Source organism: Poecile atricapillus, chromosome 2 (assembly GCF_030490865.1).
Source record: "Poecile atricapillus isolate bPoeAtr1 chromosome 2, bPoeAtr1.hap1, whole genome shotgun sequence".
NCBI lineage: Eukaryota > Metazoa > Chordata > Aves > Passeriformes > Paridae > Poecile > Poecile atricapillus.
This window is the reverse complement of record NC_081250.1, coordinates 114746508-114765776: the sequence shown is the minus strand read 5'-3', so window position 1 is coordinate 114765776 and position 19269 is coordinate 114746508. Positions and strand designations below refer to the sequence as shown.

Below are 19269 nucleotides of genomic sequence, written 5' to 3'. Positions count from 1 at the left end.
TCATAAATTGCAGTCTCTCAACTGAGAGATAAGAAACTCTGGCACAAAGAAGAAGGGTTTCAGGCCTGTGTAGCATATAATTGGGACACATAGTATCACATCAGATATAGGATAAAAGTCAGATCCTTTAATTTCCAGTCCAGAAACCTATATATTATGCTTCCCAACCAAACCTTGAAGTGCAACTAGATCATTCTCTTTGCTCTATTACATTTGCTTAACCTGCATCAAGATATTTTTTACATAAGGAGGGAAAAGGACTTCTTATTGTCTTTTTCTTATCAGACACAGAACTAGAAACATTTGCAATATAGCTCTGGTGGTGTACATAGGGGCCCATAGGCATCAGCCACAGATTTGGGGAGAACTTGGCTAGACTTGGTTCAATGATTTTGTGGGTTTAAACAAATCCTAGGCACTTTATAGCATGCAAAGACTGTAGAAGACTCAGACTATAGCTGCTAGCTTAAGTAGTCTTTTTTGCTGCCCAGCCACACATTTTTAAAGAAACGTAATGTATTAAATTGCAAACAGCCAACCCAGACATCATAAGCTGCTTTAGTTCCACGAAAAAAAACATTCCTTCATAAGTAATCCTTTAAATGAAGGTAAAAGCATTTGATGAAGCTAATATAATCCCAGGGATTTTTTTCTTACTCATATTTTGAATCCAATGTCATAGTGACTGCTTTTGGACAGATAAAATTCTTTCTCACTGCTTTTACCTCTTTGCAGTGCCAGGCAGGGGAGTTCCCTGTATTTGTATGTCCTATACGTATTTTGTAGAGATGTCCTACGTTCCTAGTATTGACCTGTAAAAGGAACACAACTAATGAAACAGAATATTTGCTAAAAAGAAAAGACATGAAACAGAAATTAATTTAGTAACTGTAAGGTGAGATTTTAATTAGAGGAATTAAATATTCTGACATTTAAACAAGTCTTTCATCCTTAGACTTTTGGGTCTTCTAAAAGACAACCCTCAAAAATCCTATTGGCCTGCCAATCCTATTCAAATATCTTTAGGAAGTTGTTGTGGTAATTCCTGAGTGAATATTTGCCTCACTGGGAGATGAATAGAGACCATATGTATGACTGAAAGCAAAAGCATCTTGACCCTAAAATCTATCTCAGTTTAGCATCTATACTAGCGATCTGCTCCAAAATTATTTTTGCCCCCTATATACCTCTGAGCTTTTCCCTACCCCTCCAGGGTGTATGTCTTACCATTTTTGGAAACAATTGTGTTCAGCTTTGATGCTTCTTTTTAGAAATAATTTCAATTAAATCAAGTTAAAAAGCTGTATTTGAAAGATTAGCTCTTGGGCAGGCTGGATGAATATGTCCAGTACAGATAACAGGGCACTGAAGGAATAATTTTGTGTAAAGGTTATTCAAACAACCTTACTATGAACTTAAATGTAGAAATAGAAAGCTTATCTTCAAGGAACTGGAAGTACACCATCAGTCTTCCTTTCTCACTGTATAATTTATTTTGTTATAATGTAGGCTTGATTTTTCTCTCCTTCTGTTGTTTTCCATAGAATTAATTTTCATGTTCTCATGGACATTGTATAGATGGGTGTGAACTGAGTTCCCTGTATCATGAATTTCTCTGAACTCAGTGGTATAAATGATAAAGAGATGAAGCAGTGAGGACAGACCATGGCTATGTGCAAATACAGTGCAGTCAGAGATCCTTTTCTCTTTCTATACATTTCAGAGTAGATTCTCCTTAATTGTATTCAATGCTATGAATACTTGCCTAACAGGGGAATCCTAGATTTCAAACAATGGGACTGTCCCCCATATTTTGCATTTAAAAGTCATTGTAGGTGAAATTAATTTCAGTAATAGCAAACAGCCAACAACATCTATTGTGAAGAGGGTCTTTTAATCTGTCTGGACCTGCTTACTTGTTTTATCCACTCCTTTCAGTCTGGCTGGTTTAACATCACAAATGGAGAATGAAATTCTGTATCGGGGTGCTGGATTCTTCTGAGAAACTCCATAGGCTGAAAAGGGATAAGAACTGCACTTCTTGCATCCCAGTCATCTATGGGGCAATTGTGGAAAAGGTGAGCTCTTCATCAATGCTGCCAACACCTTTTCTTAGAGGGGGAGTTGCTATACTGGATACTAATGATGGAAGCACCCATTTGTCATATGGCCCTGTAGCAGACACCTGTAGACAACCCCTCACAATCCTATTTACACACTCAAGCTATGCAGATTGTGATAAGGGACCTAGTCTGGCTCACCTAAATCACTATAAGACTGATTGAGAAGAATTTGTCTGTGTAACTGGAAGCAGAAGTAGTTTCAGATAGATTTATTACAGGCATAAAATTTGCCACTATTTCACTAAAGCAGCAGGTGTTTAACAAAGTTAAAATTTTATCATAATTCTTCACTTCCTCATTTAATTTTTAGTATTGTAGTCCTGTTTCAAATTTGCAAATTTGCAAAGTTGCAAACAAAACAAGTATCTGTTGTCATATATTTCTTGGTATTTTCTTGGGCACAATGCACATAAAACACTAATTCTTCTTCAACAGACAATAAACATGTTGAATCAAATCAGCTTTGGGTGAGTGGGAAAGGATACTAAATTTAGCTCTACATTTAAGTGTTGTTTCTCATTTCTAGACTTGTGTAACATACAAAAAGCTGTCTTTTATCACATAGAGTTTGAAATGTCATGCAATCTGGCAGGAAGCAAAAGGGCAACAATGAATATATATTACTTACTGTGAAGATGTCTTCATTGCCTCTCTGAAATAATTTTCCCTTCTCTCCATCAAGAAAAATAGGACCTGAACTGCCACGATCCCCATACAATGCAATATAAACCTTTGAGCTTGTTCCTGCAGATGGCACATCACTGGTGAAGACTGACACATTCCATTTCCTAGCTATCAAAAGATGAAAAGACTTGATGAATTACTTAAAGTCAAGATTCTTAAATAAAATGCACTTCAGTAATCAAAATTTTAAATAATAGCATGTCAGTGAATACAGAAATATGTGTTTCACAAAATTACAGCAGGCAAATATTGAGTTTGCTGTGTTGGGCATGTCATGAAATGTCAGGTTGCATTCATCTTTTATTCTAAATGTCCTATATGACCAAGTCAAATTTGAATGAACGCAGATCACCTTTCAAACACAGTTTGAAATATTGTATTAAATATGGGGTTCTCTTTACTTAGGATATATCAGCTCTGCTCAATGCAGTGCTGTGTAATGACAGCCTTGACACTCATCACTTTAAATATTAGGGACTCTGAAAGCAAATTAGCTCTGCTGAAAAAGAACTGCTTAAGGATCTGTATCACTCCAAAAGTGTGATCAACTACACAGATGTAGTACCCAGTTTGGAAACCACTGAAGCTTTACCAGCACAAGAAGGACTTTGATCTGTTGAAGAAAAACCAGAGGGGGCCAGCAAGCTGATCAGAGGGATGAAGAACCTCTGCTAGGAGGAAAGGCTAAGAGAATCAGCCTGGAAAAGGGAAAGCTCTGGGATGGCCTTTCAGTAACTGAAGGGAGCCTAGAGGAAAGATGGAAAGGGACTATTTACAAAAGCATGTAGTCACAGAAAAAGGGACAATGGCTTCAAACTGGAAGAGAACAGGTTCAGATTGGATATTAGGGAAAAATTCTTTACTGTGAGGGTGATGGGGCACTGGAATATGTGGACCAGAGAATCTGTGGATGCCTCATCTCTGGAAGTGCTCAAGATCAGGTTGGATGGAGCTCTGAGCAACCTGTCCCTGACAGGTCAGGAACCTGTCACTGCAGGGGGGTTGGAACTGGATGGGTCTTAAGGCCCCTTCCAGCCCAAACCATTCATCAGTGGAAGCTAAATACCAATGGTATCACTGGTGGATACTCTTATCAACAAGGTAAATTTGATCAGTTCCAAAATTGTCATAGCTTGAACATATTAACCTGAAAGTATAAGTAAAAAATAACAACTGTGAGGTCTGAGAAACAGAAGTAACTGACAGACACACCTTTGCTATCAACAGAGCATTGTGAGCTTCCTCAAAAGTTGCTGTAATCTGCTTTTGCCACAGCTGCAATTAGCTGATGATTGAATTCTTAGTTTTGCTCTGCTTGTGTGTGCACCTCTTGCTTTACTTATTAAACTTTATTTCAATACATGAGTCCTCTCTTTTGTTATCTCAAATCCCACTGGTGGGGAAGTAAGCAAGCAGCTGTGTGGGGCTTAGTTCTGACTGGGGCTAATCTGTGACACAAGGTGAGAAAATTGTATTGACTATTCCTCTTAACTCTTAGAGTAGATCAACACTGTGATTAGATTAATGATATTTGATATCATTAGTGCTATATAAGTTAAGGTACTCGTTTAATAGTGATACACTGAACAATGTATTGAACAATGGTCTTTTCTTCTGACATCCTTAGAATTAAGAGAAATATGCCTTGTGCATTTCAGAGACTACAGCCATGATGATTAGAGGAAATTAAGAAAATATTTATGTAGGAGAAAAAGTTGAGAAAATGTCTGATTTTGTTGATAGATACCAAGGAGGAAAAAGAGCAAATTACAGTGATGGCTTGGGGACACATGTATATAAACTAACCATGAGTAGACTGAGTATTGAAACTAGAAAACATTCAAGACAGTCATCAGAAACAGGACTCAAGCTCTAGAATATCTGTCTGGTGGAAGCTGTAATGACTACAGAGAAAAAGATTAAAAATGAGATTTAGTAATTAAATGGAATTGCTTTCCCAATTGTGTAGTTTCCTTCAAGCAAGCTGCTAAACAAGATAAACTGGGAGTTCCTGGGACTGTGATCTATGTTATGCTGGCTGTTTCTTTTTAAATTATGGAACAACAAAAACTGAATTCTTTCCCGATGTATGGCATACTCTCTATAAATCCCAAAATGTTTGCTGAATGCTTTTCTATCTTATTAAAGCAGCTCAACACCTCACGGTGTTTTTGCCTTGGTCAATCGGTATGTTTCTGTAGTATTGTGAGGTTCTCTCCTCCAATCTTAACTATGAAAACAATTTTATCTGTGCATTTCAGACACCTGATATTCTCTGTCTTTGCTTCAAGTTTCACCAGGGAGGGTGCAATTGGATTTCAGATTGTATTTCAGATTGGATGACAGGAAAAATTACTTCAATGAAAGGGCTGTCAAGCATTGGTGGCTGTCCAGGGAAGCAGCTGAGTCACCAACCCTGAAGGTATTTAAAAGATGTATAGATATGGCACCTGGGGACATGGTTTAATGGTGGACTTCGCAATTCTGGGTCAATAGTTGGACTCAGAGGTCTTTTCTAACCTAAATGATTCCACAGTTCTCTGATCTTCCCTGTGCTACTAATGAATATATAAACCCTATGACAGTATGATACATCTCACTGTCAACCTTTTGTCCTGCTCTGAGGTGACATTTTATTCCTTCTCTTTCAGTTAACGTACAGAAATCAAAACCAAGTTAATATTCATTTCACCACTTGCTGTGGTCTCTGCTAATTGCAACCTGAGGGAGTACCTCACATCTCATGTTTCCAGGGCTTAGTTTGCTCAGTAACTCTCAGTAACTCAGTTATAAGGATCTGATTAAAGATTCCTGAACCTAGATCTGGAAACCCTGAGGTTTTGTGAATGCAGCACAGAGTGCTGTGAAACCAGCAGAAAGGCTGTGAGTGATGGAGACATATACAGCTGTTAATTTACCTATAAATTAGACAATATTTACAGCCCGGAATGCTATATGATATTCAGATGGATTCTAATAATTTTGAGTTGCATTTTTCAAACAAAGGTTTTATTTCTGTATTGACATGTAAAGGGATGAAAAAATACCACTGAGACTCTTCACTTGGAGCAGCTCTAAAACATGTGAAGAGGGACACCAAAAGAAGTGGAGATGGACAGAGGAACATCAGAAACAATGGCAGCATAGGAAATAACACACAGCTATTTGGTGTGAAATATATTAGACAACACATCTTGCTTTAGAGTTATAACTTTAGTTTATTACATAGAATACACTGCTTCAAACAACAGAAATATAACATTCATTTAGGGGGAAATATATCAGCCACTGGACTTCTGAAAAAAATGAGGAGTTCTTCTCGTTTCCTACCTGTGCTATAAACCCCTTTTGCTTTACATCCAACTTCCACTTCCCTTCCACGTGCCCTCTGTCCCACACAGACACAATCAAAGCCTCTGGCCCAAGAGGAATTTGCATCAGCCTTTTATTAGGTCCCCAGTCTGGTTAATCATAGGATCATGACACAGGGTTTATCACAGCATGTACATGTTAGTTATTCAAGACAGTCTTCAAGAGTACAGAATAGCCAAATTCCCATTCCCTACCTGAAAAGTGGCACCTTCTTTTTTCAGGTATATCTCTGACTTCATTGACATTGAAGAGAGGTACTGTGTAGTAATTAGAATTAAAAGCTAACCAAAAAACTGAAACACTCTCCCTAATCACAATATTCATTAAATATTTTCCAATTTCATGTGTTATATCATTTACTAAAAATTGTAAACCATATATAGGTACTTACTACACAGATGCAGTATTAAAAAAATACTGTAAACAGGTATCCAAAATAACTCTAAGAGCAGACTGAAAAATCCTGGAACATATTGCATATGCCTTAGATTCTCAAAATACAACATATTTACAAAAAAAAAAAAAAAAAAAAAAAAAAAAACTAAACAAAAAAGCCCACATATGCACAGAAAAAACCAAAACACAAAACCACAAATACAATCTTTAAAGTACAGACAGAGATTAAGTTAGAACACACAACTAAAACTTTCAGTACATGTAGAACACTTTTAAGAGTAAGTGGTGCTGCATCAGAAGGAAATATGGCAAGAGCAGTCAGGATGTCCATTGACAAGGAGTCTCTGTTCTCAGTTCCTAAATATGCCCCTTTTCTAGTGTCCTCTGAGTTAAAGAGGCCAGCTTTATTTGGTGTCTGGATGATCCTACATGGAAAATCTCTTTACTCACATACATGTTCAGCAGCTGACCTTTAAAATTTCAAACAGCAAATTTATAATGTTCATCTATAAAAAACTAACATTACCTCTGTTTCCTCATTACAGCATTTGAATAATATTTCCTACTTTTCATTTAAAATTAAACATATCAGTTGATTTTCTTCTGGGAAAAGCATTTTTACTGAAAGGCAGTTTTCAAGCTCCTTCTCAACTGTCATGGAATACAAAAATCTTCTTAGAGCTTGGGCAGGTATTTCAAATTTCTTTTCTCTGTTGAAACAAGCAGCCATCATTTCTTTAAAATTAGATGATTGGTATACAACTACCTCTTAACAAATAATATTTCAGGGAAAAACTGCTTACTATCTGAGAAATCATTGCCTTAGAAGAAAAACTTTTCTTCATGTAGTGTTTCCCATAAAAATGTAATTAATATTTGTATTTCTGATATACAATTGTGACTTATTTTATCTAGTTATTCACACTGGGAGTTTTATTGGTTGAACCATTCAGCAGTTTATTATGTGATTTTTTTTTTTCTGAAGATATTTTTACTAATCTAATGTGATGGAAATTCCAAGATCTTTATTATAAGTCATTCTCATTGTTACTATTTCCTCTGTTCACTGTAGAAGAGCAAACTACTTCTTCTTTGTCTTCTTCTTCTATAGGAAAGGCATTTTTGTTTTTCAGATTTTCAGAGGCTTTATGTTCAATGCTATTTAAGGAAGTGTCACACTTCAGAAATGTTTCAGAATGACAGGTTTCTGATGGATCTGCCAACATAGGAGAAAATTTTTCTTCAACAATACAAATTAAATTTATTCTTAAGGTTTGACATATTTTTTTCTTTCCATTGGGTAGCTCAGTATTTGTGCCTGTGACTAGATCACTGGGTTTGTGTTTGGATATACCATTTTGACAATTTCTGGCTTCCATGGGGTTTGCATTCATATCCTCTGAAATGTGTAACTCCCCTAAAATATTTGTGTCCTTCAAAGTTGAAGATGCAAGTATTCCAAAGTTACTAATAAAATCTAAGGTGTTATCAGCATAAAACCTGTTAAAGATATTATTGGCAATCTTATTGATAGAGTTATTCTTCAAAGTGACATGATTATTTTTGTCTGTTAGGTCTTGACCTGGCCATCCTAAATGTTTGCTCTTTTTGACCAACATATATGGACCCATCTGGTTCTCAATATCAGATGCCTTTTGGTAGGCATATCCTCTCTGCTCCTCATTAATTGGTATTACTGTTACCATCAGTATTGGACAGTGTTGGCCACATATCGCATGGAGCCTATCCAGAGAATCTTCTTCATGAGGAGCACTTCTATCCACGTTACTAGCATTAGTTGGCTGAGACTGGATGGGCACAGCATTTGAAGGCTTTTCCAATGGATGCACCTTGTTATCAGGCAATCTAAATTCCACAGAAGAGAAGGCTGGAAAATTGGTGTCAGCCTGTGTGGAAGTAGAACCTGCCATGGTTGATGGATTGGTCTTGTCTTTGTTTGGTGCAGGAAGGATCTTACCACTGCGAATAGGTTTGCCTTTTGTATTTGACTCATCCTGAAAGGGGTCTGAATCACTATTATGAGGCATATTGAAGTAGCTGCAAAATTTTTCAGGGGGTTTTACCATGTCTTCAAGTTCTGAAGAAGGGATCTCATCAAGAGTGGGGTACTGATCCAGATTGCCAAAGTGAGAGTATGGAACTTCATCACTTTCAATTGATGTTGTATCCAAATTACCATACATTCCAATCTGTTCAGGTGGTGACCTTCTTATCAAATGATTTTCTTTCAGAAGCCATTTACCTTTATCTATCAATATTCCTTCATCTTCACCAGTCTGAATGCTAGGTTGACAATGTTGATTTGGAGATTCCTCTAAACAGTCATTAGTATAGCTTGTCTCTTCTCTGTTAAGGGCAGACTGTAGTGCTGGTAAAGGAGTATTTTCTCTTCTTGATATAGCATCATCTTTGTTTACTTTTATTGGATATTCCTGTGATGGTAATGAAGAATGCGACAATTTCTCTGCAGAACAAGACATAGATTCTTGAGAAAAATAAATTATTTTTTCCCCCACTGCAGAGTGGAATCCTTCAGTACCCACTTGAAATACTTTTGACGTATAAGGAAATCCTTTGTGAAAGTCAGGCTTAAATGAAGCTTCTGTCTTGCCATAGAGTCTTTCAATAGTTCTCTTTACATAGCCAGTATTATAATGTTTTTCAAGTGCTTCCTCCCCACTTCCATTGGTCAAGTCACTGGATGCTCTAAAGTTATAGTCACTCTCTTCAGTATCTGGTCTGTAATCTGACCAGTCTGAAGTAGCAGGACTTTTTAAGCATTTTTTTAATTGAGAGGTGTCAGAACACGTTTTATCCTCCAGTTCTTCTACTTGCAGCTTCTGTTCTCCTTCAGTCATGTCACATTCTGTAATTTGCTTTGATTCATAACGAAATGATAATGGAGAGACTGTAGATAACCTCTCAGAGGTTTCCTCAGATATTTCTGCATCTTCCTTGTCACCTTGTACAGAATAATCCTCATTATTATATTCTACAGAGGTTTCAGTATCTAGTGTAAGTTGGTTTTTTGGGGTTTTGTCAGTATCTGCTGAATTTGGATCAACATTCTCAGCTTCATTTTTATCAGTAGTAACAGGTACAGTGTCTTTTTCACCTTCTAACTCAGAAGTATCCTGATCTAAGATACAATTGTTATCATTAGAAGTTACACTATGAACTGTGGAGTTAGGCTCTACTGAAGATTCTGACTCTTCATTAATGAATGATGTATCTTGAGTTTTTTCATATAGGCTATCAGGCATTTCTTCATTTCTTTCTGATGTCTCTAAAGCTGATGGAAGGCTACAGGTATTTGAATTAGTATTGGCATATTGACCATCTAGTTGGGTTATGGGAGCAGTCATGTCTAAGCCCTCTGTTTCTTCACAGATTTCCTTCTCTATATCCAAACAGCTTTCTGGTTCCCCAGTTAAATTTAGAGTTTCTTCAGAATTGACACCGTCCATTGCAATGCAAGGCTTAATTGATTCTTCATGTTCATGCAAACTTGTATCATTAGGAATTCCAGAGATGGGCATATTCTCCTGTGTGCAGTCCTGCTTTTCAAGCTCCTTCCTAAAGTGTAATACCTTATTTTCTGTTGATTGTTGGAGATGTGAGAAGACAGCCTTCAGCTCATCAGCTTGTTCTATAGCTGCAGTTTGTTTCAAACATTTTAACTGTGTCAGTATTTCAGAACAGCTACAGGAATTCTTTTGCATATCATCTGTGATTGTCCCAATCAAACTCTCTCTCAAATTCAGTAAAAGTAGCCAAGCTAGGAGGGCATTGGAGGAAGAACCAAAAGCTGCAGGAGAAAGATCCGAAAAGCTGCAAGACTTTCCAATGCATCCACTATGTCCTTTCTGCAGACCAAGCAAAACTGATTGTAGTTCATGCAGCAAAATGTTAGACATGCAGTTATTCTGAACTTCAATTCCAATTTTCTCACTAACAATTGTGCAACCAGCTTGAACAGCAACTTCAGATCTTTTTCTTTTACATAGGTTGTTAATTTGAATGTCAATTTCTGCCATCTTTTTATCCTTGTCATGTGCTTCATGAAACAAATGTAGCTTACTATCCTGATGAAATTCTGACTTTAGTGAATACTTAGCTTCTTCTACTATAGATGTGTTAGAATGAATCAAAGAGTCAGTTTGTCTTTCATCTGGATCTTTGGCTGAGTCTTCTGAAATTCTCAATTTTCCAATAGGCTTTAATGGGTTTTTTGTTAAATTGTCTTCAAGTAGATGGTTTTTTCCAGTTACATGCACATTATTTGTGATAAATCTAGCTTCTTTTTCTATAGAAGCACCAGTATTTTCTTTGGGAAAAGAACACGCACTGCTGTTCTCTACAGTCCCTTCTTTTCTCTTTATAGGGGGTAAGACAGAATTTGATAACGAATTTTTTAGCCAAGTTTGGACATAATTTTCACGTGAATGTTCAACAGTCTCCTCTTGAAAACCCTCCTGGTTTAGAGCCTCTAGTGTAATGGCACTCTCTGACATATTTAACTTATTTACAACTTTACCTAGATTTTTCTTCATCGCCTTTTGCTTTTTCTCCTTCTTTGATAGCAAATGTTCTGAATGATTTTTTTCCTTTTCTTTTTCAAAGCTGAGATTTTTTGGCACTTCTGAAAATGGCTTTGAAGTCACTGATGAGTTAGGTGTCTGTTTGAAAGAACTGGTTATAAGATGCGCACCTTCTTTCTCAGTACTAAGTGTATCCTGACTGTGTTCAGCTTCATTGTTTGAATCAGCTGTTATTAGACCATCTTCACTCTTTGCAGATGAAATTATACTGCTTTTTTTGCCTGACTTCAATTTTACCTTGGCTAACTTCTTGTTATTACTTCTTTTTTTCTTATTAGATGATGATGATCCATTTTGTTCCACTGAATCCTCATGATAGAACTCATCTTCAGGATATATAGTTTTGTCTGAATTGGCAGACCCATCACTGTTTTTTGCAAAATATTCAGATCCTTTTTTCTGATGCATTTCAGAATATTTATCCATAGCCTCTGTTGTGGAATCCTGTGTGATTTGCAACCCTTCACTTTTAATTACCCCTGAAATTTCCCTATGCTTTTGATTTTCATATGTACCTTGCTCTAGCAAGCTAGGTGATTTTCTTTTCTTCTTCTTCTTTTTGGTGACGGATGATGCAGATTCGCTGTTCTCAATGAGCGTTGTCATCACAGGTTCAGTCGTGGCACAGATTTGATTCTCACTTTCAGTAACAGTAGGAATGAATCCAGTCATTGTATTTATGTTCTCAGTAGGACTGTTACTACATGGAGGTGCCATCATCTTCATCTGGCTATGTCCAGCACAGGTTGAATGCCCTGAATCCTGAGAAATAGCTATTAAATCAGCAGCTTGGCATTTTAATTCTTCTTTTGACTGACATAATTCTGAGTATGTAATGAAAGAACTTACTGATCTTTTTATTTGTTTAATATCACATGACTTTTGGATGTGATCTGCTGTACCTGGCCTAGCTGTCTGGTAAGTTTTTGATGATGGCATGAAACCACTGATGTTAGCTTTGGAAGTTGATACTAAACTACTATATGCACCTTGTCCCACAGCTGATTTCTCCAACATATTCTGTACTAATGCATCTTCATCAGGCACTTCTAACGTCTTCCTATTTGTGGTTTCTATCAACTCACTACTTTTGTGGCTTACTTTAAAAAGCATTTCTTCTTTTATATTTTCTGAAGAAAGCTTTAATAAACCATTGTCACTCATCTCATTAAACTTTGGGTTACTGACACTTGATTTTTTTCTGCTTGAATGAGCTACCATGCAATACTCAGATGTTTTTTCTCCATTCTCTATTTCCTCACTGTAGGAAAACTGTCGTATTGTCTTCTCTTGAACCTCTTTCTCAGACACCAAGGTGACACTTTCAACTACTGCTTTCTTTTGTCTAACACGCCTTGGCCCAGGGGTGGGAGGCCTATAAAATCGAGGCTTGATATTTTCCTCGGGTACATTGCCTGCATCTAAATCTACAGAATTGTTCTTCTCAGACACATTACAATCAGAAGTTTTCAAATCAGATTCTGATTCTTCGTCTGACACTTCCTCATTGGATTGCTGTACCGAGCCTTCCTCTTCTTTATTGCAGCTCTTCAAAAATGGAGCATCTTTTGGATTTACACACCCTGATGTATTTGCATTGGATGAGCAGTCTTCCACATTCATTGCAGAAGAACTGCAAATGGAGATATTTTTGTCATTAGAAAGGCCAGCACGACTTACAGTGGTTGTCCATTTAATGGTTTCTTCCTCTTTAATTTTGAATCGAACTTTCATTTCCACTGTGATACTGCCATCTTGATTAACATGAACAGATTTCTCAATGTCATCTTGATACTGTGCCACAGATAAGTCTTCACCAATGACTGACCGATTTCCTTCTATCCCATTGTGGCTGTCAAGAACATAGGAAGACTCTGAGTTGTTATCATTTGAGTTGTTATCATTGCTGGATCCTTTATCAGAAGAAACTGAGAATATCTGAGATCTTGAACTAGAGTCCATTTCAGCTGTCACTACCAATAATTACATTGAAATACAGATGCATTCAGTAGAAAAAAAGTAGAGCAGACAAATACGATGGATAAGGATCCAGATGATTAGACAGCAGACAGGCAACAAAGGAACAGAAAAGAAGAAAGGAGAAAAATTAGTATTAAAGATACTAATGAAATGTGTTATTATACATACTTTGTTTTTTCAATTTATTTTGCATTAAAAAGTACAGAAAAAAAGATGGGCAATCTTGCTATTCATCTATGAAGTTTTCAGAGAAAGAAATAAAAGTCTTAATAAAGAATTAAGCATTTAAATACTTGTTAACTTAATTTTATTTTACAATAATTTCTTTCTAATGCCAGAACTGTGGCCTTATTTGAAGCTCCAAAGCCTAAAAAAGTAGTAGATGATCTCATTTTATACTTAGTTGAGAGCTGAGGTTGCCTTTAGCTTTTCAAGGGATTCATAGGCACTCACTTGTTTGGGCGTCAAGCTACCAGCTGCACCTCCTCTTCATGCTTTAGTGATCATTAATATATCATTTCCTATTAGTTCTTACAGTCAGTACTAAAACATGTCAGTCAAGGTGAATATATATGTCCTTGGGCTTAATCTAACAATATACAGTGCATGAATAACTACTCTTTGTAATGTCACCAACACATGAGGAAAGGATTCATATCCAATCCTCTGGACTGACCTTCTATAAAGAAGTAAACAATGAAGTTCTTGAACTCCTTGTAAAATCTGAACTTAAATCATCACATGCTGAAACACATTTATCTGTACTATATGACATATGACTTATGTATCTGTGTTGTAGACAATGGTGCAAAACTCAGCATAGCCAATTTTGATTTTTTTAATTGATTTTTTTAATGTTGCCCAAAATGGGTTAGCATACACAATATATACTCCCACACTATGTTTTGATTACTCTGCAATAACTTTGATCTTTTGAAAAAGTTTCTCTCATCTCTCTCTCATAGTTGTTGCTGAAGAGTTGAGAACTAAAAGAACATGAGATAAGAATAAAGTTTGCTGATTTCCAAGGTCTTCTACATGTGCAAGGGAGACAGTGCAGGTACAGACACACAAAGGTATGAACAACTGCCACTGATATCTAAATATATATAATTCACCATATAATAGATAAGTTTCACTTACAAAAAGCATTTTAACACATGCAATATTAACTTATCTACATTTCTTGAATTAGAGTTTGCTTTTTTAAGTAGTTTCACATCAAGACTTTTATAGTAATATGTTATCATTACAGAGACATGTCTATAACCTCAGGCAAATAGTCTTGCAAGTTTCTCAAGCAGATGCCTTACCATGGACTGAATAAGAAACAAAACTTTTCTATCACAGACAGAACTTATGCTTCCCAAAGTATCTCACCTTCTGTGTCTCAGGAAATGGAATTAGAACAAACATGCTGAAGTTTCATTTCCCATGTTTTCATATCATCAATTATGTCTCTTACACCTGATATTTTTTAGATTCTCAAGTTAAAGACAAAAAGAGGGTTGTTTTTTCCTCACTCCTTCTGTGATTGCTGTTAACTAAGAAGTATAAACAGTAGATAATCAGGTTCAGCAGCTCAGTTTTTCTACGACTGCGAGGTTCAGTCTCTGTTTGAAAGCAAATTCAGAGTAGGATTTTTGTTTCTGCAGAACTTTCATTCTCAAAATGTTCACATTTATTCTCTCTTGACTCATTATGTTATGCTCTGCAAACAGGTCTCAAGCTGTGCAAGTCAAAGTACATTAAGGCTGTAAAAACTTAAAATTAATAGCTTGGTGGGGAGATAATAAAGTGCAAGAAATGTGAACGGAACTCCCTCAAGCAAATGGAAATCAAATGTCATATATTAATGTACTCCACAACACTGTCAGGGTTACTGTGGAAAGTCCCAGTACAGTAAAAATTAAACTGTTCCCTGGGTTCTCCAGTAGAGCATGAAGCTGTAGCAAGAACAGCTGGGACTTAAACCTCTGGTTTAAGGAAGTTCCTGCAGATAGTACCTCAGCCCTACAAGATGCTCTGATGTCAGGAATTCCCACAGGACCTAAAGCTCTGGTAGTGCAGCATTTGATTTCCCTCTACCTCAGGCTATTCATCTAGACTGGCCTCTCTCCAAGAGCTCCTCATGTTCTTGATCATCCACTGGCCACTCCACACTCTTCCTGACCTTATCAATGGAGCAACTTTGTGAGCAATTAAAGAGAAAGTACGTATTTGTGTATCGTTTCCCAAACTTATTAAAAAAAATACATATAACAGCCATGAGGATGTAGGAATGGACAACACTCTGTTCAGGCAAAATCAGCTTCAAAAATATGATGAATTTGTGAGTGGATGGATGCTATACTAGTCCTATTTATGGGGAGCATGCAACAAGAGAAGAGTAAATCAGGACAAGCCAAACCTCCACTGGTTAAGTTCTGAAAACTGAACAAAAGTTTTGCCCAAGCAATGCAATGAGAGCCTAAAGTCGCCTGAGGTTTTACTTTTACCACTGTTTTTATTAATTCTGACACCAAAAAAATCATAACAATGACAATCAAGTTAATTAAAATGAACTATACTCAAAGATTTTCATCTGTGTTCTGAGAAAGTCTGTCAGAAACAAAATATGCATACTAGCTGAGTACTTACCAGAAACTTGCATTTTAAAAAGAAAATTAACACTTTGATCTTTCGTAAGCTTATAGAGGAGTCACAGCAGATATAAACAGTTTCAACTGGCCGCTATGAATATCCTTGATCCCAGCAAGATTGTCACTGTTTATGCCTTATGCTAAGAGAGATAAACAAATTAATAAAATACAAATGAATTCAAAAAACTTACTCTTTTCACTTTCTGACTTGGCATTTGCTTTTGGGTACACACGATTTCCGATTCCGAGCAATTTAGCAGGCCGCAAATACCCAAGGGATTCATAATTGCTTGGTTTAAAAGGCTCTCTCCCTGCTGCAACTACAGCTCCAGAGCACAATATCAGGGCCTGAAGATTAGGAACCTGGAAAAAGAAGTAACATTAAATTCTCTGCCTTAGTAACCACCAAAAAATAATGTGAGAAATTTATCCCTTCCAAGCTTTATATCTTCACTTCTTAGTCTCTACATTCATTTGCAGCAGACTATTAAATATGTATCACAGGACAGAATTAATTTTTCAATTCCTATAAGGCAATTCATATTTCTGTGAGGATATATCTTGCTATATAAATATATTGGATAATTACTTCAAGAAACAACTTGGATCCAGATAAAAATTTTCTTAAAATTTAATTGTTTACATATGTTATTTTGTTTCATCATTGCACATTGACTGCTCATAGTCATGAAATACGAATATGCATTTGGAGGTAGGTATACATATGGAGACATACTTGGAGGAAAAATTCAGAATACAGCACAAGTTGTTGACTCATACTTCCACAAAGGAATAGGACACCACCACAGAGCATTACACACTTTGGAAAAGATCTGTGGAGGTCATGTAGTTCAACCCTCTACTCAAAGCAGATCTGACTGAATCAAGGCTCAGAGCCTTGTCTGACAGTCTGGAATGTATGTTCGAAAATATATTACAAGATAATGTTTAGAAACTGCACTTTACTAAATTGTAGCAGTGAATATGGACAGGTTCTCAACCTAATACACAATTTCAACATGTGAAGGGTAAACAGGAGATTTCCCTTGCACTCTTGGAGTTCTGCATGGAATTCTCTTTCTAGATATCTGCTATGTGTAACCATATGTATTTTTCTGTGGTTGAACAACAGACAGAAAAAAACACAGAGATAAAATTATAAAAGCAGCATGCAAGATTAAAATCTGGATTATTAGTGCTGCACCATCTGAGTTTAGAGGTACAGAACCTGGTCCATGGTTTGAAAACTGTAATAGGGACTCAGGTGTCAGAGTTTCAAGTTATTAATGGCAAACCACTCTGCCTTTGTGCAATGATAAAAATATGTGTGGGCATTTGATGCTACTTACCATGTTCTAAAACATTAAAAATCACAGATAAACAGCATTAAGACTAAAGGAAAGTTTTGTGTAAATGGATAAAAGTATAGAATAGGGAGCATGCCTGAAAGAGGCTTGAGTAAGAGATTGAAGTGTTTTGTTCTTTTTGCTTAAAATTAAATGTATATGTGTATTCACTAGCTTCTCTCTGTTCCCAAAATTCCAGTATATTTCCTTCATGCTAGTAGCCCTTCTAAAGGGGGAAAAAGAATAGAAAGCAAACAAACTAAATTTAGCACATCTGATCATACATCAGGACCATGTTTCAAGCTCACAGTAGATAAATTTTTTTTTAATTTAAAATAATCTAGAAGAAATAATAAAAGAAGTCAGTACTCATCCATATTCTCACCTTTCTGCCATCAGTGGTATAGAGTTTTGCAACTGGATATTGCATTAACTCACTCATATAATCCAGAAAGGCTTCAAATGTTTGTGTATTTTTCTTTCCCAAAACTATGGTGCGCCTATGCCTTACATCCCCATTTTTGAAAACAAGCATCTTTTTGGGAGTTGTTATTCTGCTTTCTCGATGGCCAAACCCATCTTCATTCTGCCTTGCTAATTGCACAGCTCGACGACGAGCACTGACAGGCCTGCTGATCTGCCAGGGCAGTGGCTTTTTGCTGGCCTGTTCCAGGTTGATGGGCTTCATTTTCCTCTGATGGGAGCAAATATAGGATTTTCCATCTTCCAGATCCTCCAAATTGGTGATGCTGTGTCTCCCTCTGGGTGTACTAATATTCCTTACTCCAAAAGGTAGCGGGACCCGTTTGGATAAACTATCCAGCAAGGCATCAAATGTCTTGTAAGACCTGCTATTAACCACCATTTTGATTCCATTAAACTGGGGATCTCCGCTTTTATAGAAACAAATCCGTTTTGCCACAACTGGTTCAGTAACATTGAAATGGCGCATGGATAAACTCTGTTCACTCTCGGAGGAGTTTGGATGATTCACTGAGTAACTACTTGAAGGTGTTTCACTCATTTTGACAGCAATCTGGAAGAAAAAAGAGATGGATGTAAAACTTTTCCTGTGACTAGTAAAAATATGATCTACATTTTGAAAGGTGCAGAAAGAGGATTTATGAGAAACCAACGGCAGCATGTTGTGCCAAAAATCACTGGATTTAAATGGATTCAAGCTGTTATCACTAAATTCCACAAAGACTCCAGTACTGTCAGATTAAGTTAGCATAGCTCTGCTTGCAAGTATTCCCAAAACTCTCCAATGTAATTTCAAATCTCTTATCATTTTGGTGCAAGAGAACTTTTCTTAGAAGGAGGTAGTTTGTCAGTCCATCCTCTCTTGAGCATGAAGCTAATGACATTTCACATTTAAGATATTAAAGAAAAGTCCTTACTAGGAGGGAGAAATTTGGTATGAACCTTTTTTGGTCCAAAATAGCTAAACTGAAAGACTATGCAGCTCAGTCTGATCTTATATACTAGTTTCAAACCAAGGCAAAACTGTGGAAATCAGAGAAAGGTCTCCTGATTTACAGCACTGTAATCTATACCATAACAAGGTCCAAAACACGTGTTAAAGTTTTATCATAAATTGACATATTATTTGCTTTTCTATTGCAAGTTTTTTATCTCACAATACATATTTACTACAACAGCCACATTTATACTGAGCAAAAAATAACTACTAACAAAATAAGGCATTTTTAGTAAAATAAAAGTCTAAGTCACTCAAAAAACCAAAAAATTCAGGTATTCTTCAGGAGAAGTAGCATTGAAATGAAAACTTTTAAATATTTTTAAAATATTTTTGAATATTTTTGTATAATAAACTATAAATTATTTCTGACAACCATATTGTTAGTCTTTGTGCTTGTAAATAGAGCACCAATCTTTCCATTTTAATCCAATCTAAATTTAGATACTGTAATGACAACCCTTTAAGTGACTAAAATAACTTTATCTTAGTGATTGGCTTGCTTTCACTGGAACACAGGGTAAAAACATTCAACTAATTAATTAATTAATAATTTCCTCAGGGAAACAGTTTTAGTAGACTTTTACTGGAAAACTACATAGCAGTCTCAAGGAATACTTGTCA

At 36.3% G+C, this 19269-nt stretch overlaps 1 protein-coding gene across 1 annotated transcript in view; it reads right to left on the bottom strand.

Moving 5' to 3' along the window:
• The window catches only part of RP1 (RP1 axonemal microtubule associated), a 161297-nt gene extending 143108 nt beyond the window's left edge, over positions 1-18189 (bottom strand). The window contains exons 1-5 of the mRNA XM_058831135.1: positions 17781-18189; positions 17551-17744; positions 16007-16182; positions 2752-2911; positions 726-812 (exon numbers count right to left, since the gene is read on the bottom strand). Of these exons, the coding sequence (XP_058687118.1) occupies positions 726-812; positions 2752-2911; positions 16007-16182; positions 17551-17744; positions 17781-18189 (1026 nt within the window). The remainder of the gene's footprint in view (positions 1-725; positions 813-2751; positions 2912-16006; positions 16183-17550; positions 17745-17780) is intronic.
• Positions 18190-19269: the final 1080 nt, after the last annotated feature.